This window comes from Bombyx mandarina, chromosome 22 (assembly GCF_030267445.1).
Source record: "Bombyx mandarina strain Sakado chromosome 22, ASM3026744v2".
Classification (NCBI taxonomy): Eukaryota; Metazoa; Arthropoda; class Insecta; order Lepidoptera; family Bombycidae; genus Bombyx; species Bombyx mandarina.
In genome coordinates, this window is record NC_143228.1 from 13,603,156 (window position 1) to 13,628,518 (window position 25,363).

General features: G+C 35.0%; 1 protein-coding gene and 1 long non-coding RNA gene across 2 annotated transcripts in view; one reads left to right on the forward strand and one right to left on the reverse strand.

Annotated features, from left to right (window-relative positions):
- LOC149500382 (uncharacterized) overlaps nt 1–25,363 on the reverse strand; it is an 80,625-nt gene that overhangs the window by 23,725 nt on the left and 31,537 nt on the right. The gene's annotated exons all lie outside the window — the stretch shown is intronic.
- On the forward strand, nt 1,318–24,710 carry Cpr67B (Cuticular protein 67B). Its single transcript, XM_028184411.2, has 7 exons — nt 1,318–1,475; nt 19,058–19,198; nt 19,512–19,619; nt 20,275–20,430; nt 21,411–21,574; nt 23,255–23,627; nt 23,973–24,710. Exons 1-7 carry the CDS (start codon nt 1,446–1,448, stop codon nt 24,111–24,113), a joined length of 1,113 nt encoding a protein of 370 aa, XP_028040212.2. The 5' UTR covers nt 1,318–1,445; the 3' UTR covers nt 24,114–24,710.

Sequence of the window (25,363 nt, forward strand, 5' to 3'; positions counted from 1 at the left end):
CTGCACTTCAGGTGAATCGATGATGATAATCATTTTTTATTTGAAAGCTAATGCTTCTCATGTGGTCCCATTTATATTTCATAAATCATATATTTATATTAAATAATTAATTTATATATAAATATATTTTGCAAAGTCCAGTTTCCCAATAAATAAAATAAATAAATATTTACTAACAATCACGCCACGTTAACTGGTTCCGTGCTAAGTTCGTAAAGAACTTGTGTTACAGGTACCATATAACGAAAATAAATGTAAGATTTTTATTATACACATACATATATTTAATATTTAATATACATTATTTAGTTTCCTAATTTTAACTGTGTTATGATAATTTTACGAATCAACATTTTACCTTCAGCATATTATGTGTCTGCCGCGAAGCAGTCATAAATGATAAAGATTTCGACTCTAGGCTTTAAGAGCATGTAGTGAGCTTACAGTTGATCTGGCTTTAAGTGGCTACCGAAACTCCTCGTACGCAAAATAGTCGTAACGCGGTTGCGTGACGTAACATTGAAGTATCAATAGCATTAGTTTAAGTAATATCCCTTCCTTCCAGAACGCATGATTGTTTTGTGTTTGAAACTAGTAGGGTAAGTAAGTAAATAGGCAATGCTGTCGCCACGAGCGTACGACAGTGAAGTGTCTCGTGAACTTAAATTAGAAGGCTCTATTGAATTAAAATAAATGAATAGGTATGCAATTTCGAAAAGGGCACATGTCGCATATTTTGTCAAATACGTTTTTTCATATACATGTAGTTTTGAGGCTTACCTACACCCATTTTATAATAATTCCAGTAATTTTCAATTGCTAATTAACACTAAAATATATCTCAATAGTTAATATTAAATATTAAATTTTACACTGCTTTAGAAAATAATCAGTTTTTTTCATTTCCTGATCATTTTACATTTTCAGAGATGTGCCCTTTTAAAAATTGCATATTCACATATAGTATGTTATTCTCTTACGAGTCTGTACGCATGCACTTGGCAGGAATAAGTAGGATACGGAAGGTACAGACATAGAAAAGGTCAGAAAACAATTAAAACCTCTTAATTCTTGATTCACGCACAAAAACTATAAGCTACACACCGTGTTGTAGAACTAGCGTAGACTTGACATTGATTAAAATTATCACAAACAACCGATAAAACCATAATAGTTGTCGAAGCATCCATTGCGGATTCCGAAAAGAACATACGAGAAGATTCTAAATTCGCCGTCGATGTATTCGAAGCTCAGGTCAAATGTTGTGAGGATGAGCCTTTGAACTGGTTTCCGGGGGTGAGGAAGCGAGGCAGGGAGGCGGTGACGTCATCGGAGGCTGTGTCGGTATATAGGAGATGCGCGGACGCAACCGACGTTTATGTTTTTGAATTTTCGTCGGAACTATACTGTGATACATCGATCGAATTAAAAAAAATAGAAGAAACATGCTGCGTATTGTGTCTGTTCTCGCCGTGGTGAGTATTCTATATTTAAATAGATAACTTCATTTGTCTTTGTAGATCTTAATATTCGTATTTTTAGAATTACGTATTTATTTATGTGATTAATTTAGATAATTCTTTATTGAAGTACGACATGTGAAAAAAAAAAAACGAACCGTAAACTTCAAAATTACAGTTAAAAAGTTACAATTCGCTAATTAATTTTCGATTATGTAATTTTATTACGAAATATTCTAAAATAAGAATGGAATTAGTAAAGACGCCATTACAATAAAGGACAATTAAAATAACAATACAATTCAAAAACGTAAGAATATTATGCAGCAAAGTTAATTATTTTTACATTTGAATGTCAAACTATTCTTAGCGTTTTAAATGCTAATAGGATCGTAACAGATTACAATGAATATCCCTGTGAAAACTTTTCTCGTTGTATGTTCAATATTATTTAACTGTTATATGTCATTATGGGTCACGTTGGATGCAGGTGGCAACGGACCGGCCGCACTGGAGATCACTTGGAGAGGCCTATGTTCAGCAGTGGACAATGGACAGGCTGAGATGATGATGATGATGATGATGTCATTAATATTTACGTAATGCAATAGGAATCCATGAATTTTCCAATTCGAGTATAGGTTCAACTGTTTCATTTTCAAATAAATAGTGTGAATGAACTTGAAATAAGATATTACTTTAAATTGTATGCATTATGCATTCACTTGTGAAAAATGTGCCACTTCTTTAGTTTTTCGTCATAGTATCGAGATTAGATCTGTCGGAATTCTTAAAAAAATCTTTCTTCGAAAATCTACTCTTTAGATACACAAAAATAATCCTTATGTGATACTCAAAAGAGCAAAATTTAATAAAAGAGTTTTAAAATAAAAACCTATAATTCGTATTCGGGTAAACCTACTTAAAACCAATTATTCATTGGTGAATAACTTGAATGCGCCTATAATTGATTATAGTATTGCATTAAAAAAAAATGTGAACCGTCACGGGACGCCTGGCAGATGTGAAACATCGACATTATTTTGTAAAAGTAATATGCAGAAAAGAACAGTTGTGATAGGAACAAAATATTATGTCATAATGATAAAATATTACGAAAAAATAAATTGTTTTCAAGTAAAACACAGGTTATGTGTACTGTAGTAAACAACACTGTATACACTACGGAGTATATATACACTATAGGTATCCGAGCTCAGTGTAGCGAGAGAGATGGCTTAACGCCGGATCGAGTGGGAGAGAATCGTACAGTCGATTGCGCATGGCGACGCGTCGCCACGCCAGAAATCGGTTTTACGTGCGGTTATAGATGTTTCACATCAAAATTCGAAAAGATATAAAGATTATAATCAGGATTTCATATAAATTTATCATTATATTATATATTGCCAATCGATATGAATGAAACTAGTAATAGTACACAACTTGTTTCAGTAGACAAATGGATTTGAACTGGTTCGGTCACTGTGGAGATTAATTAGCATATACCTACAAACGAACATACAAAAACCTGTAAACTTTAACATACGTATGATGCGATAAATCTAGTTTTAAGCAGCAGTGGCCAGTCACTTAGTTATGCTATTGCTGACGTCCATAAACGACGGTGACCACTTACCACAAGGTGGGCCGACTGCCATCTGCATACAAAAGCATAAAATATATATTATAATTGAGAACGCTCTTCCATTTAAATACATAGGTAGTTTAAAAAAAAGGAATTCGCGACCACGACTGAAGATGCAACTTTATATAATCGGTAGGCAGCGGCTTGGCTCTGCCCCTGGCATTGCTGAAGTCCATGGGTGACGGTAACCACTCAGCATCAGGTGGACCGTATGCTCATCTGCCTACAAGGGCAATAAAAAGTAATAATAATAATAATAATCGAAAATAAAGTTCGGATAAAAAAGGTTTCAACTTAATAAATTCCAAATAAATGCAAATTTTGCGAGCCCCCAAAAATATCAACGGCCTTTTAGGTCAAAATCTAATTCCGATGTTGGATGTGGTCAATTTAGTTGTCAGAAACAAGGAAAATTACAGACCAGAGGTATTCGAGTTTTGTTACCTGCGACTGTCTGATCTGATCGATAGATCGAAAATGTATAATTTTGTTAAGAGTTTGAACTATATGAATAATTAATTATTCTTGCTAATTTAATATTAATCGAACTACGTACAAAATAATGCATGAAAAAATATGACGAATTGAGTTTACTTATTATATAATTTTACATATCAAATGTTACAAGCCAAGAACAACACAAATATCTTAAAAACAACATAAAATATATTAAAAAAGGAATCGACCAAGAATCAAACCCGATCGTTTTTAAGGCCGCTTGCGTTGCTCTGACTAATTTATAATTTCAAAGAACATTTGTATGTAAGGAAGGAGATGTATGGAAATAGTAGTGCAAGGTAGAGGGGGAAGAGGTCGACCGAAGAAGACATGGATGGAGTGTGTGAATGACGATATGAGAGAGAGAGGAGTGCGTGTTGAGATGACGGCTGGTAGAAGAGAATGGAAGAGAAAAATTAGCTGTGCCGACCCCACCTAGTGGGAAAAGGTGGAGAAAAAGAAAAAAGAAGAGATTTGTATGTAAGGAAAATTTAATAGCACTGACCTTTTTCTAATTTTGTGAAAGTGTCTTAATTAAGCTGAATAGGTAGTCACTTATATATTTAAATTTCTTTATCTTCGCATATCAAACAAAAAATCCAAACAGTTAAAAATTCGCTTTAATTTAGACGTAAAATAAAAAATTGTAAACAAATAAATAGGATGTCATATTGACGTTCACGAAAATAAATTCATAAACAAATTAAAAAGTAAAGTGCACACAAAAGTTTTTCTTTTTGAATATAATTAAGTTAAGCTTTCGTAGCCTTGGGTATGATGCTAAATCTCTTCAAAATAACTAATGTGAATGTGTATCAGGGTCATGTCTCGTGAAGTAAAGTAGCAAGATTCTCCTTACAAAACGCCAACTGCTGACCAAGAATTTCATATAACTCGGTCTCTCCGAAAAATCTTTTTCTTAAATTTTAAGGGTTTTACCCCTTTTAAAAGTACAAAAAATTGCAAATTAATAATTGTTTCTATTTATTTTAAAGTTGATGTATTTATTTTATTTATTTAATATATTTTGTACACACGGCTGTTAGAAAAAACACGACAATAAGGATACAGAGTACAAGGGCACTACTTATTTCATGTTGAAATCTCTTCCAGTAGGCCCGCGAAAGGAGAGAAGAATTAGGAACTCAAACCTAGTGCATACAGTAAACATTACTTATAATAATATATACATATTACAAGATACAAAACAATATATATACATACAAATACAGTATTATTGTATTTACATAGTACTATGAAGCATGTTAATTTTATATGAATGTTACAGCGATTGATTTAGGTATTTGAATCCCCTTAAAATAATAATGAACGGGGAATAAATCTCGCACGGTCATCCGGACCCAAATTTGGATTCACCGTGTTACAGGTATCAGTGACATATACATAATTATATACGTTTAAATATGGTACTGGTGGTAGGACCTCTTGTGAGTCCGCACGGGTAGGTACCACCACCCTGCCTATTTCAGCCGTGAAGCAGTAATGAGTTTCGGTTTGAAGGATGGGGCAGCCGTTGTAACTATACTGAGACCTTAGAACTCATATTGCAAGGTGGGTGGCGGCATTTACGTTGTAGATGTCTATGAGCTCCGGGAACCATTTAACACCAGGTGGGCTGTGAGCTCGTCCATCTATCAATGCGATAAAAAAAATTATAAAAATATGTAGATGACAAACAAACTTGTTCATTACACGAATGTTTGCCCGATGTGGGAATCGAACCCACGACCCTCGGCGCCACAGTCTATTACACCACCGAGTCAGTCTAGCTATGTAATTAGACTCTAGCTAGAGCTAAACTATTAAAACTTGTTTGTTTTTTTGTTATATTCATTCATTTTTTCTAAGTTTAATTATTTTCTCGGAATAGCCAAATCTTGAGATATGTTACTGTTGTAGCATTACGAATTTCATAATATACTAGCTGACCCGGCAGACTTCGTAGTGCCTCAATTGATAAATAAAAGACCTAAACTTTGGTATAAAATAAACTTAAAACAAACAAAAGGAATTCGTCCGACGGGGGACACATCAAAGGAAAAACGAAATTGTTATTTTTATTTAATTCCGAGTATTTTCATATTTATCTACTTTTTAAACCTTCTCTGGACTTCCACACATAATTCAAGATTACAATTAGACAAATTGGTCCAGCAGTTCTAGAGTTTTAGCGAGACTAACGAACAGCAATTAATTTTTATATCTATAGAAGATAGAAGATATCTAATTAATGAGAATAAAATCGTTCTACATGAATCGTACTGTGGAATCTTGATAAATTTACTGATTGCAAACTCAATTTTTTTATCAACATATCTCGAGCTAAAGCAACTGAACATTTTAATGAAGCCATTCCGATTTGGACAATTAAAATTTGTAAAGTATAACAATACTGCGTTTTTTTCATGTTTCCGTTTTCATGTTCGTCACGGTGATGAATGAAAACAAGTTTCTATTTTGTTATTAAGAACCTGGAATTTTTAGTGATTGTAGAATTCTTAAGTGATTTTTACTTGTTTTTCATATTTATTTACGTTAATTTTTATTTTATTTTGATTCCCATTTTATAGTTTTTTTATCATGTTATTATTGATTATTATGGTAGAATTTAACTATCCCACCTGTACAAATCAGTCCAGAATCACATTGAAAGAAAAAGAAAACACTTAAACTATTAAGAAAGCCTGAAATAAAAATTAAACACATCAAAATTAATATAATTAGCGTAATTACTAGTAGCAGGATGCATTATAAGCTCGCTTAAGTAAGTACTATTATGTATTTATTCAGTGAAGCTATCAAACTTTCCTGTTTGAAGGGGACCACTATCCTATTCATATGTGACTAAGCCGAAATTTTCAATGTAAGATATCATGAGATCACATCTGATATTTTTGTATCTTTATGGTTTTGAAATGATAATGAACTGTCACTTTAAATTTTTATCGAAAAGCAACCCTAAAAAACACGTCTAACCTTCGTATAAATAAGCAAAACAATAATTTTAGTAATTGCAAAACAAGTTTTGAAAAACTTTGCAAAGAAGCTTCAAAGAAGCAAGAAAAACATCTTTTGTGTTTTTTCTCTGCGGCCGGGGTCTTATCGATTTATAAAAAAAAAACAATATCATATTACAAACTCATTAATCAATCGAAATAGTCTATTATTAAATTGGACATTAATCTTTTTCGTGGTCTTCGTTAGATCGTTTTGTGAACTAACAATGTAATTGTTCCGGATTCATTGGGATCATCGCGTAAAAAATATTGACTTTTTTAGGCAACAACGTATTTACCGAGAGGTTACAAACTTTTTCGGTTACAATGTTTTTTCATTCGATTATTCCGTGGATTTTTTAAGCCATGTCTATATTAAATCTTGTAATTTACATTTTCTACCAAAGTCTTAGAATAAGATTTCGCATAATAAAGCACGCTAAAAAACATAAAAAACTTAAAAGCATCTAATATTTGTATATTTCATAAAAGACAATCAATATTTCTATTTGACATTTTCATTCAACGTATATATTTTATTATTCCGGTCTATGTGTCCTTCAACTCTTCAACTTAGTTGTTGGTTGATAAAATTGTTTTCACGTATTATTTATTGTCGTTGAAACATAGAGACATATGAACGAGACAAGAATATGAGTTACGGGAATTCAAAAACACACTGTTAATATTTCACTTAAATGGGTCTGCATAGGTGACATATGTACCTATATTTTTTTCAATTATAACTGTAAATAAAACGAAGCTAATCGAAATAAGTTATGAATATCAAATTTCCATATCATTATTATTATTTTTGTCAAATAAAAGAAAAAGTAATCTCTTATTTTACTTTGACACCAAATCGGTAATTGCATTCTTAGATTATCACGAGAAGTAGCCGTCGAAGGCATCATAACAATACTTTAGCTGATATACTATTCAATTTCGTTCATAGCAACGGCGAAGCATGCGATCATAGAAAGCTCAAATTAAAAACCAAAATTAAACAGTATTCTATGTATTTTCTTGCTGTCTCGTGCGAGGACACGCCCATGTTCACCTGGAAATATGCAAGATGCTATCCATCCAAGCGATAAAGCATCTTATGATTTTGGGAAATTTCTGAATACTTGCATAATATATCGTCACTATGATCAGTGTCATATAAGTTCAAGCTCACACTGCAGACAGTATATCATTTAAGCAAATCAGTTCCGAAAACAGACTAAAAGCACCACAATATTTGTTTACCGGGAACTGGTTTTCAATTTAAATTTATTAATGGTCATTATTATTTTTCGAATTTTATTCATTTTAAATTTAGTGTGCGTGATTAGCGAAATCATATAAGATAAAATGATATTCGGACACGACGTAGCTTGAAAAATGACTTTTTTATATTTCGATGCTGTTCTTGAAAAGTTTTATATATTAATAAGAAAACAATTTTTTACAATAAATTTTTTAATCAAAGAATTAAACGAGGATTTGGAACAAGATAATATTATTATTTTAAATTATCAGTAATCGGAGCCATGGAGTGCGTGAAAGACGACATGTGTAAGAGGGAAGTGACCGAAGAAATGGTATATTATGATAGAGGAGTATGGAAGGAGAAAACGTGTTGCGCCGACCCCAGGTGACTGGGAGAAAGGCAGGAGAATTATGAGTAGTCGGAGCCATGTTTGAATCAACTTTGGGATCGTGAACACGTAAAGCAACGTCGAAAAACGTAGAATGAATAAACAGGCGATTTTGTCTTTGTCTCAAACCTTAAAAAAAATGGAGAAACCTGGTGGTGTCAACAACCGCCGTGTCACAAGCCTACCGCTTTTTCTAGAACATTTCTTTTAGTATATGCTCAAGATAGAGGCAAACTTTAAAATGTGTTCAAATACGAACCAACTTCTTTCTACCTTTGCTGCCAAGCAATTCTCGGGTTTTATTTGCAAGAGTAATACACCCATTATATCAGAACAATTGAGACTCGGTTTGTTTGGCGATATTCATGTTTTTGTTATTAGATTAAATAAATTTATCACTTTAATATTCAGTAAACAAAGCAATTTGTGAACTACGTGTTTGTGGAACGTTTAGTTTTTTTTTTCTTTCTTTTTCATTTACAAATTACACATCTGTCCGTTTACAACGTGACCGACCGGTTTTTACGTTTTTAGTTTTTCAAACTATATAATTATTCGGACGTCAAAGAGCATTTTGCAGTGGATTTTTATTGTTGTTTCAAACGATTGTGCATATACCACTCGTATCGTATTACGCCTTTGTATGTTTTTTATTTATATTAAAAGTGTTATGATATTTTATTCTAAAAGCAATGCTACATAGCTTCAAGGCAGAGATAATGGTTATGATAAGATATTTAGAATACGTTTTTAATGCAAAGAAAATTGTTGTATCTGTTTTTGCGCGTTTTAATGGCTCTTTCTGGACCTTCTCAGTGGGTCGCGTTTCCGATCCGGTGGTAGATTCTGCGAAGCACTGCTCTTGCTAGGGTTAGTATTAGCCACAACGTCAGGTTTGAGCCCCGTGAGCTCACCTACTAGTTATGACTACGCTGAAATGGTGTCTCAAGATCAACAGCTTAGGTGAGAAGAAAAAAAAGAGCCTACACAATAAAATTACTTCCATATTTTTTTTAAATTGATGACCACCTTGGGTTCCTTCCGCACGCTTCAATGATTAACGAATGCATCTTCGAATAAAATTTTATTTTTACATAAATTTATAAATCACAAAATTCAACTAGTCATAAATAATTTATTATGTCGTGCTGTCTTGTGCGACCTTTGCGGCTTGTCGTATGATATAAAAAGTATTTTTAGTCAGCACCTGAGGCCGTTGCGTTATATGATAGTTTCCTTAAGCTTACTATGTTCATACTTAGCATTAAATTATATTAAGCCGCGAAAATCATTCAATTTATTTATTGGGACACACATGACAATGTATATCTTAACGAAATTATCATTTATCAAAAAAAAAAATTAATCAAACTTGGTCATTTTTTGGCAATAAATAAGCGTAATATAATATAGATAGCTACTAAATCAAATGAGAGGCTCTTAATTTCAATAAAATTCGTAAAATTTTTGATGCGTCTAACTTATAAATAAATAGTTGCGTAGTTATTTGACGTATGAAATAATTACTGATATTAACATAACCTGTATTCTCAATCATCATATTTAATTGCAAATCAGTTTTTAAATTGTTTTCTTTGCATATAGTATAAATAAAAAAATAGAATAGTAGATTATATGGTATACCATTAAACGTATGAAAACAAATATTTTGCAAATAGCTATGAGTATTTGTACAATGGTAAATTTATTGAAAATAAATGTTATATTCACTCAGTAATAAATACTCATAGAAGTGTTTGATAAATTGACTGACTAGATGCTCTCACAGATCCTGTACATTATTTTCGTTTACACCAAAAGGTTCAGGTCCAATCTTGTCGTATGACGTCTCTAAATCGCGACTTGACCTTTAAAAAAACTTGTTTGTGCAAAAAAAAATTACACAGAAATCGGAATTGCTTGATTTTCAAATCCGAAAAGTCACTGATATATTTTGTTATTTATTGCCTTTCTTAATTATTAAGCTATATTATTTTCGTATATAATACTGCTATATAATAAAACTGAAATTTCGACCTCATACCTCAAGGCGTTGTTCATGTTGTGAACTCGACTTTTACGATAACTGTATAAATACAATTCTTAGGAAAGCTATCAATTATATTTCCTATTTTTCAATCTCCCGAAAATATCGATCGTATTTCCTCTATTTTTTTCATGTTAACCACAATTTTATCTGCGTCTCATCTAAATTCTCAGTCATTAAATCTTTAAAAAATTCTACTGATCTGATGAAGTAAGATTATTGTTATTTGGAATAAGAGATGAAAGCCATTCTGTCTCGTTGCTTAAACTCAAAACTTAGGGAAATATAAAAATATTGATTTCGAAAAATTTTGTGTACTATGCACAGAAATAGATTTCCCATTAAATAATCTCACAGGTTGGGCTGCACGACATCGCATGAATACATTAAAGTTTAACACTGATAATATATTAATTCACAATATCGATGGTAACTTCTAAATGATGTGGTCACCGGCTTCGGTTCATTCTCGTGGTCATCGATATTAATATGTGTGAGTATTTGAGCCTCTATTAAAATGCGTATTTTTTTGTATTAGTGAATAAATTTTAGAGTATTTCAAATACCATATTCTGTTTCGTAATGAATAACAAACATTGATTTTACTGTACAAACTAAGCTCTTTTATGTAGTACACATATAAGAGACTTCGATTTTATTTAATAAATTAATATAAAGGTTCCGTGATTTAATGTTAATAGTTAATGCAAAAATGTAGAAGTCATATATGTTTAAATATGTTAGTAAATATACAAAGGTATAATATTATGATGAGAAGCATAGATAATTTTATGTATTGATAGCTGTAGTACTAATAGTGATTGAATTTCAACGAGGTCGGAAAATCCAAATACCAAGAAGATCTTGTACTACATATATTCATTAGAAAAAGAAAGGTTTCGCTTATTCCGTATTAGGTGCTTCTAATATGTTATATGGTGAGAAATTATCATTGCAGATGATCAGGAACTAATAGCATTAGTAAGTCATGAATAATTTACGTAATTACTATACAATATACCTCGAGTTGTTTACGTTGTGATGGCCAGTTAACACTAAGTGAGTCGTGAGCTCGTACACCGGTCTAAGCAATAAAAAAAGATTTGAGTCTTTTTTAATAGTCAAAATAAGTAGTATAAATAATATTTAGTATCTATAACAAAAACGTTTTTGTAATATCGATCTTAACTTATGTGTCCGATCTCTTCTCTCTTCTTTGTCGTTTCCTCATTACTGAGGGTCGTGACCACCTTGGTCCAGTTTTTGCACCAGCTTCCTCCAATGTTGCCTGCATTCGGCCTGCTATTAATGCCTAATGGCGCCCGGGACGCTGGTGTTTGTGGCCTCCTTGATAATGTCCGTCCACCTGGTTGGCAATCTTCCTCGACTTCTCTTTCCTTCCACGTGACCTACAACTATTAATTTTTCCAAGTTCTCAGGATATTTTTCTGTAAACTCGTGATTTGATTATTGTATATTTCGATATGTCGCTCGCACATCAGATCGGTTTGTTTTTTTAAATGATTTACACATCGTTGTGTAAGCATTCGTTGCGAACGGCGATGACACAGTTACCTACACACTGTCTCACTGAACCAACAATGGGACGTATTTGACTATGTTATTGTTACAGAGTAATATGCCTAAAATCGATTCAGTGCGTTCAAGCATTTGATTTTGTTACAGTAATTACGAGGGAATAAATTATTGTTTATTTTAAATTTGTTTATTGCATACATTTATTAAATTATGAGTCACGAGTTTTATCTCATTCCGAAGCGACACTGTTATATCTTTGAGACGTAATTTACGAAGCCCAAAATATTGTAAGACTGGTATAACATAATCCCTCCCCTTAAATTGACTTAGCTATGTATTTTATAAAGAAAAAAAACACACACACACACACACCTTTAAAGCCATTACCCATTAAATATGTCATTTCAGATTTATAATTGTTTTTTAGTTTTTCGTTTAGATATTAGTAAATACATATTTAACACGCTCTTAGGCTCTAGAGTCTAGATTGTGAACAGTGTGTACTTCTCATACGAGATGTCAATTTCTTGACTATGCTATATTATTATGTTATCAATTATAAAGCTGCTTTCAGACTACGCTATACTATAGTGCCATATAGTATGGCAGCGTATACTTAGTCAATAATATATACCTAGTCAGGTCATAAATTCGGTCACATGTTTAATTTAAAATAATTGAAACAAGTTTATTCATTATGTAACCATTCATATACCAAAATGAACATAACAAAACATAGATTCTTATGACACTAAAGTTTATTCAAAATGACCTCCGTGATTTTGAATACAGGTCTTCAATCTGCGCGGCCAGTCGTCTATCGCAGCACGAACGAGGTCCATGTCAATATCGGCGGCTGCCTTAATCAAGGATGTCTTGAGTGACTCCAAATTGGGATGAGGCTTTGAGCACGCCTTTTCCTCCAAGTGTTGCCATATCTTGTAATCTAACGGATTCAAATCTGGACTGGAGGAGGGCCAGTCTTCGTGCCGGATGAAGTCGATTTCACGCGCCGCCAGCCAGTCTTGTGTGCTCTTCGCTCTATGAGCTGGCGCCGAATCTTGTTGGAATACCCAGTGCCTGTTATTGAACATGGTATGAGAAACAGGTTCCACAAGGTTCGTCAGGACTATATTTTGATACACAACTGCATTCGTTTTTACACCTTTCTCACAAAAATGTACCTCTGTTAAGCCCCAATAAGAAACTCCCAACCATACCATGAGCGAGGATGGAAAATGACCTCGTTGGACACGCGGAATATGGTTGCTCGCTTCTTCACTACTGTGTGCGTACACCTTATAATTTTGTTTGTTGTAGCTCTCTTCTACGGTAAAAATTTTTTCATCCGAAAAAAGAATTTCCCGATATTTTTTTCCCGCGTACCGCTTCAACAAAGTGCGGCATCTCTTCAGTCTCAGGTCCATTAGACGAGCATTCAAACGATGTCCTGTTTTTCTTCGATATGCCCGAAGCCCTAAGTCTTCATTTAACACCCTTTTCACCGTGGTTCTGCTTAACCCCATCTGAAGGGCCCACAGTTTCTGCTTACGTTTGGGATTTCTTTGAATTCGCGCCTTCACAGCTTTTATCACTGCTGGAGTCCTAACAGACCGAGGGCGACCACTTCTTGACCTGTCATCTACACTAGAGTCTTCATTGTATCGTTTGATGGTACAATAAACGAATCTTTTGGTTATATTCAAAATTTTCAGTATGTTAAAAATTTGAATTGGCGCGTAACCGCAACGATGCAACGCAATAACTGCAACACGGTCTTCTTTAAGCGTCCACTCCATATTTAAAAATGAGTAAAATTCTAAAAGTATACATTTTTATTTTCATGAACAATTCGAAATTCGAATTCAATAAACTTTTTTTGTGGCCAGGATTCTAAAAGAAAAGTTTTTACTGTGTGACAATACTTATGACCTGACTAGGTATGTAGTACAATACAGTGTGAACGTGTCCATTACGATGTGTGGTGCGCGATATTGTTGTGCTATGAGCTATATACTATACGCTATTATATTATAGCGTAGTCTGAAAGCATCTTAATAATATGAGTTGTCGTGAAATTTATTTCAAACTAGCGACCCGGCCTCGCTTTGCTTCGGAAACATTAAATTTTATTATTGATAGCTGAGTCCCGTGATGTTACCCGCGGTTATTGTCGTACCGCGGGTGACGCCGCGGAGCGAAGCTAGTCTAAAAAAAGTAGCCTAAGTTACTCTCCTTATATCATCAGCTACCTATCTGTGAAAGTTTCGTCAAAATCGGTCCAGCCGTTCCAGAAATTACCCGGAATAAACAGACAGACAGACAGACAACCAAAAATTGTAAAAAATGTTATTTTGGTGTATGTACCGTATATAACTATATATTCATATGCATGTAGTAAAAAGCGGTTATTTCAATATTACAAACAGACACTCTAATTTTATTTATATGTATAGATTGTTAAAAGATTGTGTACGATTAGATGGCAGGAGTGCGATGTTTGCGTTTTCCTAAGGTTTTATACCACAAAGCGTTCCGGACTGGAAATTAAAATAGCCAGTGTACCTAATAATAATAAAAAACGAGATAAGATGTAATGGGATGGGCCGCACTCACGTAGTCGGATCTCGGAATCCGCAATCGGTCGAATAAGGAAGAGAACGCGTCAACAAAACCTAATAAAATATAAGTCTTTTTTTAAAGCTTAAATGGGTGGACGAGCTCACAGCCCACCTGGTGTTAAGTGGTTACTTGGTCACTGGAGTCCATAGACATCTACGACGTAAATGCGTGACCCACCTTGAGATATAAGTTCTAAGGTCTCAAGTATAGTTACTTACAACGGCTGCCCCCACTCTTCAAGCCAAAACGCATTACTCCTTCACGACAGAAATAGGCGAGGCGGTGGTACCTAACCGCGCGGACTCACAAGAGGCCCTACCACCAGTCTAAAAAACTATTTTTAGCTAGCGCATTAAAAGGCACACCAATAAGTGATATTACAAATTAATATTGATAATATGAACCAAAAATAACTGGGCACGCGATAATATATTGTACAAATACGCGCATATGGAATTCGAGTGATCATTTTTTTGTCATTAATTAACACATGTTTTTCTGTTCGCATTATGGGCAGAAAAATTATTGCATTATTAAACTGTGTGACCTTGTTTAGTATTATTTTGTTGGCAACACGTCACAGCATCGTTATGGAGTCTCGTCGAAATGGCTGAGGCAATGGATGTTTTCTGTTGACAATACAAATGTTCACGGCTATGTGTATGCAGTAAAATGCTAAGACGTTAGTCTTATTGATTATTATCAATATTATTATTATCATTATTTTTATATTTTTACTTTCTCTGCTTGCGCTGGTAGTATTATAGTGGCATTTACGGACTCGTCGTAAGTAAATGCCACGGTTTCTTGGGCTTGTCTAATTAGGTGTGTTCTACTATTGCATTATGTGGTTGATAATCTATTTGCAAAAACTTTCTTACGATTCTGCACCTGTTTAATATAGCAGCTTTTTGAAGAAGTATGTAAGTGTTCGGTTTCAGGTCAAAGAGTTTCAAACCATTTTTATTATTATTATTATCTTATTGATCGATGATGACATTGGCAAACAAATTTTGTTGAGTCAGTGTTTTTATAAATTTTATTAATAGACATAATAACATGAAAATCTTTACCCATCTTGTGTTATAAAGTTATAACTTTACAGACTGCATTAACACAATGGTTAGAATACGTTACTTTTCAGAATTTTCCTATTTGTAAAATATTGCTTACAAGAGATTGCTTTAACAAGGCGTACAAATAACTAAATCATGATCAATCAGATTAATTAAAATTAACTTTAAGAATCACCTAAAGCACTATTTTTTTTTTATTGTCTTTGTAGGCTTTTTTTTATTGCTTAGATGGGTGGACGAGCATACGGCCCACCTGATGGTAAGTGGTCACCGTCTCTCATGGACGTCAGCAATGCCAGGGGCAGAGCCAAGCCGCTGCTTACCAACTATCAAAGACTAATAACGTATCCTGCGTAACTCATGAGAGAATAATGATTAATAATACATATTTTATGACTGATGAACATCCTAGTTGTTGACTAAGCTAAAGGTCAAGTTTATTTTTAATAATGACGTGTTAAGGAAATACCTTTTCTTTTTTATACAAACACATTTCCAAACGGGCTGTAGTACGTTTGACGTTAATTATATCTGTGAAATGTAGCTACGCCTTAAATTGGCGGACTAGGGTTGTTATTAGAGCTACGGTTAAATTAGAGGGGTGGTGGAGAATAATTAATAGCTTGTCGATGGATGTCATGTATTTTAAATGTATTTATATATAAATCAAGTATTTTATCTGGATATTTTATGTATTTTATATTGATCTATGAATTTTATATTATAGCCGAACAGACATTTGATCAAAGCCTTTTAAGTCAGTTTATCTCGTAATATAATATATGAAGTAAGTGAATTGAGTCTAAATAATCTTCCTCCTGGTCCTTACGTCGATAATCCTCAATGTTGAGGGTCGTGGCCTTCTCTAACAACTTTCTCCTGGATTATCCTGCGCTATTCCTTATTTTAATTTGCGTAATTCAGCCTAAATTATAATTGGTGTAATTACTGTGTACTGTAGGATCTCTTGTGAGTACGCACGGGTAGGTACCACCACCCTGCCTATTTCTGCCGTGAAGCAGTAATGCGATTCGGTTTGAAGGGTGGGGCAGCCGTTGTAACTATACTTGAGATTTTAGAAATTATATCTCAAGATGGGTGGCGGCATTTACGTTGTAGATGTCTATGGACTCCGGTAACCACTTAACACCAGGTGGGCTGTGAGCTCGTCGACTAATCTGTGCAACAACAAAAAAGTTCCGAATAATAAATATTAAAGATGCAAAAATTGAGCCCATGGACATCACAACACGTTTGCTGCTAACTAACTTGAGACATAGTGTCGCAGTTTTAATCGTAGAACACCCCGTTGTAATAAAATCAAAACACTTCGTAACTAATTACTAAAACTAAGCTAATAAGTATATAACTTTTATGAATGAAAACAAATCATGTTATTATTAATACGCAAATACAAACCTCGTACCGTAATCACTGGCGACGAATGAAGTCATATTGCTAATTAAATAGTGTTTTGTTTGCATACTCGCAGACATATCCTCATTTACTAAAACGATAAGTTATACTTAGCGTAGTTTGTATGTTTCAGTAATTAATCAAATATACAGGAAAAGTATTTTTTATATTAATGAAGTAGAAGTTATCTATGCGATATTACCTTTTCTCTTTTTCTTTAAGGCGTCATCATTGTCTAAAAAATAACAAATACAGTGCACTTAAGTTAGGTAGGTATCAGGCGATATGACCATGCCATTATTAAAATCCCAAAGGCAGGTACAAATTTTTCTAAGTAAAGCAAAGTCGGGGAGAGACTTCCACGATGAAGGAGTTGTATCAAATCAGTAAAATTAATATGTGATTTTTTTTTATTGCTTAGATGGGTGGAGGAGCTCACAGCCCACCTGGTGTTAGTGGTTACTGGAGCCCATAGACTTCTACAACGTAAATGCGCCACCCACCTTGAGATATAAGTTCTAAGATCCCAGTATAGTTACAACGGCTGCCCTACCCTTCAAACCGAAACGCATTACTGCTTCACGGCAGAAATAGGCAGGGCGGTGGTACCTACCCGTGCGGACTCACAAGAGTTTCTACTACCAGTAATTACGCAAATTATAATTTTGGCAGAATTACGCAAACTAAAATAGGCAGGAATGGCGCAGGATAATCCAGGAGAAAGTTGCTAGAGGAGGCCACGACCCTCAGAAATAGGCAGGGCGTTGGTACCTACCCGCGCGGACTCACAAGAGGTCCTACCACCAGTAATTTGAACCAGCATGAGTAGTACCTGCCTTTGCGAAAGCGATTCGTTCCGATTTGAATAGTGGGATAACCGTTATGAAATACTGTTATAAGATTTTGAGCTTCTGTCTCAAGGTGTGCGGTGGTTTCCAGGTGTGATGCCCTAGATACGTCCTTACGGATCGATCAGTTCCAATAACTCTTGCATTAGACGGCTTCAGCTCTAACACTAGGAGCAGGCTGGTGGCTTTTTTACTGGTGGTAGGACCTCTTGTGAGTCCGCGCGGGTGGGTACCACCACCCTGCCTATTTCTGCCGTGAAGCAGTAATGCGTTTCGGTTTGAAGGGTGGGGCAGCCGTCGTTACTATAAATGAGACCTTAGAACTTGTATCTCAAGGTGGGTGGCGCATTTACGTTGTGGATGTCTATGGGCTCCAGTTACCACTTAACACCAGGTGGGCTGTGAGCTCGTCCACCCATCAAAGCAAAAAAAAAAAAAAAAAGGCTTAGAGACTGGTAACCGTACACGTCGAATTCGGTAAAGACTTCCAAATGCAACCTTATTCATAAATCAGCCCGTTTAGTTTCTCGCCGAATCTTCTCAGCAGGTCGCGATTTCGATCCGGTAGTAAATGTACGCGAAGCAGCTTCCCTTGAGCTGTTGTTGGGTCTCCTTCGGGGGACCAAATCCCACCACTCTTCGCTGAGCCCGTGCTCGCCCACCTGTCATGGTAAAACTGGAAAGGCCTCCGAACCACCAGTAATTCTTCGTACCTTAAAAAAAAATTGTGATATTAGAAAGGCCTCCGGACCACCAGTGATCCTTTTTAGCTTAAAAAAAAAGATTGTAATATTAAAACGATCTAGTACCTATAAATGTTGTTCTATACAGACGACCCTCAATCGCTTGGTCGCTAACGTAGAACCTAGATTTTTCGCTAGTCGGCAGATGGGGATGAGGTTACGTTAGAGTACCTAACTACCACTAGTAGTGGAGAGGCACCTAAAGAGGACTACTTAGTGCCAATCATGCCATTTGGCCTACCAAACTAGAGCAATTAATGTGTTCTTAGCCAAATCAGCACACAATGTATTGTTATGTCATAATGGGAATATAATTTTTTGACGCGATTGAATTTGCGGTTTTCATTGAGTACATTTCATTAGTAATTAGTCATGAATCTGGTTAAGGCGCTAATAGACCTACTCATACATATGCTACTGAACAAGTGGAGAAATTCCCTATGAGTCGTGTAGAGCATGATGCGGGCAACATTTGTTTTATCCATTTTGGTTTTCTACAGGTCGCAGTTGTGTCTGCGTCGCCGAAACCCGGCATCGATGTCTTCCAAATTGACATCGAGCCCGAAGAAGCACAGAAGTACTTAAACAGCCCACCATTCACAGATCCTCAATTAGCTGGCCGCACCGCTGTCTTACCATTGGTAATGTCTTAATATTTTTTTTTTGGTTATAACACCGTTATGTTGGGATTTCTGTTGAGGCAAACTAACTATATATTCGTTACCCAGTTTTCTTAGCAATCATTGAATAGCAAACGACAGGACTTATTATTTTAAAGATTATCATCAGCTATGCCCAAAATATGGAATTACGGAGCAAAGTGAATTACATAAAGAAAACGCCTGACCCATAATTAATTCTAAAAGTTTGGATAGAAACTGACCACGAATCTAATGATTTATGAGCACGACTAATTAAAATTTAGTATTGAAATGAAAATGCATTAATTTTCAGATCAAATACAACGACCCGAGGTTTCGTACAGCTGAAGCAGGCCCCACTCTTGGACACTACTGGAAGAACGGAAAGGAAATCGAGAATACCGAGGACTACGTTGAAGAAGTGAGTTGATTGCGTTGAATCAATTTGGATAGATGCTTACAGAATAATTTCATTTCAGAATTCAATTTAGAAATACCATCAAGGCTTAGGACCAAAGACAGACAAAAAGATGACGTGTGGTGTCGTGAGACACCGGATAGGAACAAACTTCCTTATAAAAATATTAATTTTAAGTTCTATTCAAAAAAATCATAATAAAAAATGTATACCCGAATAATTCTTTTCTTAATATTCGGGTATACATTTTTTATTATGATTTTTTTATTGATAAAAATAAAAATAAAATAATTATTAATATTAGTACCCCCGTTCTTTGAATCAATTCCAAAAGTTTCATGACATATAGTACAGAGCCACCTATTACTAACCAGAGAAACTGTGTTGCGGTGACAAAATCCCGACCAAACAAAGGATTGCTGTCAACAGATGGCGCTTAGCCAAAATATAAATAAAAAAAATCTTACGTTACGGACGTTTTTCCCCTTTTAGGGTACCTCTCCGCATCGTCCCATAAGGAACTTCGTTCCAAAAACTAATATAAAAATATCAAATCTCAAATTGTGCCCTTCTAAAGATATTTGGGAACTAAGCGAACTTCAAGGTTATTGTAGTCAAAAATGAATTATACGTTATACATGTATGTTTCCGTCTTCAGGTATACGATGCGTCCCAATACCATGGACAAGACGGTCTAGGTGCATATGCCTACGGATACCAGACTCCCGAATCTGCGAAGGTCGAAAATCGCGTCAGATCCGGAGACGTCACCGGCTCGTATATCTACAAGGATGGCAAAAATGATCTCGTCAAGGTGAGATTTGTAGATTTTACCGGCGATAATTTTTTCAAAGTATCGAATGGCATTATCGTTTTGTATCGTTATATGTCTCTGAATCTTCAAAATCTGAAATGGTAATACTGTTTTTATTTATTTATTGCTAAGATGGGTAGACGAACTGACGATCCACCTGGTAGTGTTAAGTGGTTAAAGGAGCCCTATTATCAACGACTTAAATGCCGCCACCTTGAGACATGAATTCTAAGTCTCAGTTTTTACAGTAAAAAGGTTGTCCCAAGGTTGCCTTTAAGCCGGAGCGCATTACTGCTTTACGGTAGAAACAGGCAGGTTGGTGGTATCTACCCTTGCGGGCTTACAAGACGCCGTACCATCAGTAATTATGCAAATTATAATTTTTGCTAGTTAGACTTTTATTACACGACGTTGTTTCTTCACCGTGGAAGTCATTTGTTAAGTACGTATTTAATCAGTAAAATTGGTACCTGCCTGCCTAATTCGAATATCGGCACGGTCGCTTTGCTAGATAGATAAACACGAATGCACCGGGCGTCTTACCCTTTAAGCCACGACGACATAAACTTAACTTTATGTGTTTCACAGAAGAAGAGAGGGTTATTGCTTACGCTATTGAGTCTCCGGCAGTGCGATCATGTTGTGTTTTTCTCCGAAGATGCTGTCAAATTGACAATAAGGAAAAACGTCTTTATTGCTAAATTTTCAAGCAGTACATATGGGGTGACGAACCGACGGAATACACTGATGTAGTTAAGGCGTTATAAAGAAAGTATTCTTACGACTAGAATTTTTTCTATGTACGAGTATAGGTATCTAAATGAAACACATATCGGCAATAACCTTATCGAAATCTTAAACGAAGCTGCTGTACATTGCAATAACTTTTTGCCAATAAATACTAAGATATGTAGCCATTATAATTAGTAGTACATTAATATTAAAAAATAAGAAACTGGCATAATCTCTATGTATGATAGGTACGTTACTGGTCAGACCGTGACGGTTTCCACCAGGAAGACAACTTACCTAAGGTCGAGCTGAAACAAGTAGAAGAGGCTCCAGATGTGAGGGCTGCACGTATTGCTCACGAAAAAGCATGGCAAGAAGCTGCTGCCGCTGCTGCACAACAGCCCGACCCTCAGTAAGTGGAAAGAGCCAATAACATTTTTTGTTTATTCATGAGATGCAATTTCAAGACTGGTGGTAGGACCTCTTGTCAGTCCGCACGCTATTTCGGCCGTGAAGCAGTATGCGTTTCGGATTGAAGGGTGGGGCAGCCGTTGTAACTATACTGAGACCTTAGAACTTATATCTCAAGGTGTGTGGCGCATTTACGTTGTAGATGTCTATGGGCTCCAGTAACCACTTACCACCAGGTGGGCTGTGAGCTCGTCCACACATCTAAGCAATAAAAAAAGTGATTATGGTAAAGACTGATAGGATAGGATTTCGCTACACATACATACTGCAAGTGGCAAAAATATAGCTGCTCCTTTTCTGTTGGTAAGATGTTTTGGGAGCTTCAGTAAATACTAAGCATCAGAGGGTCATTCAACCGTCCAAATCCATAGGTACTAATATGTATTAGAAATGTGAAAGTAACTCTGTCTGTCTGTCGCGCTTTCACGCCCAAACTACTGAACCGATTTATATGAAATATGGTACACAGATAGTTTAGTGCCTGAGAAACGACATAGGCTACTGCTTAATGCGAAAAAAAGGTTGAAAGGTGAAGATGAAAAGTTTTATGGAAGTATCGTCATTTTTAGAGCTAAAAGTTTCAAACTTATTTTTAGGCTTCGATATAAATAAATATGATACTCAGCTCATACATTAGAATAACAAATTTATAAAAATAGAGTTATATTTTGGGTATTCACGCTAAATATAACGATAAGTGTCAAAATGATGGCAAAAATCTGCCATCTACGAACTATTTTTGCGTGCGCCGCAAAAATACGTAGATAATGTAAAATATAAATGTTTATCTCAAATAGTCCTAGAAAAAAGCCCGTGACAGCATTTATCTATCTTTTATTTGTAAGCGATTATTGCCAAAATAGTGAACTGTTAATATAAGAAAAGTAAATAATAGATTTTTTGTTTGTTAGGTTTTATTTTTATTGTGTTTGTTATTGTCAAGACCAAATTTATATAAAAAAAAGCATGTGGTACTCAGGGACTGCCGCGGTAAAGCTATTGCATAGTATTTTTTAAACTTATGCAAATATAATTAGACAATAATAATTTAATATTAAAACAATTATAAAATAAGACCACGCTATATTTATAAACATTAACAAAAGCAAAACATTAACTGTCCCCATCACACTCATAAGCTGAACCGCGCGAGGGAGAGATGGGCAGATTTTTTATTATACGCATGCAGTGCGACGTCACGCCACCCTTTTTTTTTACAAACCCTACATAAGCGCAACGTGTGAATGTGTTAAACGCGAGCTACATGGTAAGCGGAGTGGGGGTGTTAGGTTTTAATTTCGTTACGGAATTTTTTGATTCGGTCGCCGCGCTCAAAGCCCGCGATAAAAGCTATTCAATAGCTATTCAATATTTAATAAGATCTATGATAAATTATAGTTCCCGAAGTGAAACGAGGGCGGGTCGATAGTACAAAAATAATTTCAAAAAATCCTACTTAAACTACGTTGATTCATTGGTTTCATTTTGATTCAATTTAACACACATCGTGTATCTTGTTTTTTTCGGACTAAAGCTACGATAGAGTTAGTTTCTGATGACTTTGACATCATATTAAATTATATAATATAATTATTTTAATCATATTAAAATGTTTTCACAGATACGCCCTCAAAGCTCTTCCTAAGGATTATTACCAACAGACCTACAAAGCCCTTCCAAATGATTATTACCAACCACAAGCATCCGAACAACAAGCATCAGTAGTGGCCCCACCTAATAGCCAGCCCAGAGAAGGCAAGGCCTATCAGAGCCAAGGTGGCTACGTTCCAAACCAAGGCAGCTATGATCAGAGCCAAGGCAATTATGGCCAAAATCTAGGCAGCTACGGGCCAAATCAAGGCAACTATGGATCAAATCAAGGCAGTTACGGTCAAAACGATGGCAGCTATAATCCAAACCAAGGAAGCTACCCAACCGGTCAAGGATTCACCGGAAAGCCTCTAAATGAAAAATACGAAGAGCCCGAACCAACCGTACGTTTGTTTTGAAACTGAATTTGACAATCTTATCCACCTCAGCATCTTACTAGTAAAATTAATCCTGAAGTCATATTAAGTTGGCAGTTTGTGCCATGTTTTTTCTGAGCGTAGACGGTAATTGAAATCTCAGTAGGTACGCAGTCTGATGTTAGGTCATAATTGTTTTGGTTATTTCTGCTACCCAGCATTTGAAGATGGGTATTACAACATTTTTCAAACAGCTATTGGAAATGCCTAATATGTTCATGAAAGCCAGCAAAACTAAATAGTTTCTGCAACCCTCAATATATTTACCTAGGTAATTTATTATTGTTAATCCATAACAAAAATATCTTGCAGGGTCCACCACGGGGCTTCTTCTACAGTTTCACCTACCCAGTCTCCAGTATCGTCCTGAAGAGTGATCTGCAAGGAGGATCTGCACCGACTAGATATCCAGCCGACAAAGACACCATTTCTGTCGGTGGCTACAATTCTTAAGAAACCGTTTGAGGAAGACATGACACTAACTAGGCTTAAATGATTTTGAAATTAATGAGTATTTTTAAAATAAAAGCTGCGTGGTTAAATTTAATTTTGGGTGAATTTTTAGTGTTATTTTGATCAAAATTGAAATTGCACTAAAAAAAACATTTTATTGGCTTAAAGTTTTAACTTCGGTCGACGATTTAATATTTCACAACATAAATTAAATAATTTTTAAATACTTGTTAGTTTGTTTTTTGGTCGACAACTTAGCGTCCTGATTTTAAAACGAAGTGAAAATTTCAAAACAATAACACAATAAATGTTAGTAAATACATTGTTTTTTTTTAAAACTTAAACCATGTATAACTCATTATTCTGGTACAAGACTTTTTTTACTCGCACCATTTTATGTATTACATTTACAAAGTAGTAATTGTAAGCTATTTGTATGTGTTACAGCTCATTACCAATTTAGAATTCGATTTGTAGTTCCGTGTCATTGTAAAAGTTGAATTCGTTGCCATTTTCGTAGCAATGTAGGTTAATTTAGTTTTTAATATCTATTCAATGTAAAGCGATATATACTTTCATAATAAAATACAGGGAATATTATTTTGTTTTATTTCAATTGATATGTCCTTCTTCAAACGAGGCTTGCGGAGAGTACTTAATGGTAGGCAGCGGTTTGGCTCTGCCATTGGCATTGCTGACGTCCATGAGCGACGGTGATTACTTACCATCAGGTAGGCCGTATGCTCGTCTGCCTACAAAGGCAATAAAAAAAAGTTATAAATTTCGTTTTGCTATCATTGCAGTACTTAATTTGATGTATCGTGATACCACTTTTTATCGTAAATGTTTATGCAATAAATTAATAAGTAATTTTCAGGCAGTTCGTGTCTATTTCTATTCTATTTCTTCAAAGAAAGTCAATATTTTAAGTGACCCTGTAAAAGTATCATTTCAAACATTGATCCAAAACACATTCTATGTAATATTAGACAAAATGCTTAAGTAATATGATTACAAGGATTATGTAAATTCTGCCATGCATAAAAAGTCGATACTAATCACGACAATACCTCCATTCAGGTTACGACAATATATTATGTATCTCTTTATCCATACACGGTATAGATAATGCGTTTGAAACTATAGGCTGTTCCAAATGCCTTAGCATGTTTCCGATTTGACTTGAAAGATGTTTTAAAACTCATCCGACCTACCTTAATTTTTACCAGTTTTTTTTATGTTATTAAAAA

Excerpts from the sequence above, each read along its gene's own strand:
- Cpr67B (XM_028184411.2), top strand. The coding sequence starts at position 1,446 with ATGCTGCGTATTGTGTCTGTTCTCGCCGTG. Across the intron at positions 20,431-21,410 it reads GCAAAAATGATCTCGTCAAG|GTACGTTACTGGTCAGACCG; the intron begins GTGAGATTTGTA and ends TATGTATGATAG. Across the intron at positions 21,575-23,254 it reads GCACAACAGCCCGACCCTCA|ATACGCCCTCAAAGCTCTTC; the intron begins GTAAGTGGAAAG and ends ATGTTTTCACAG.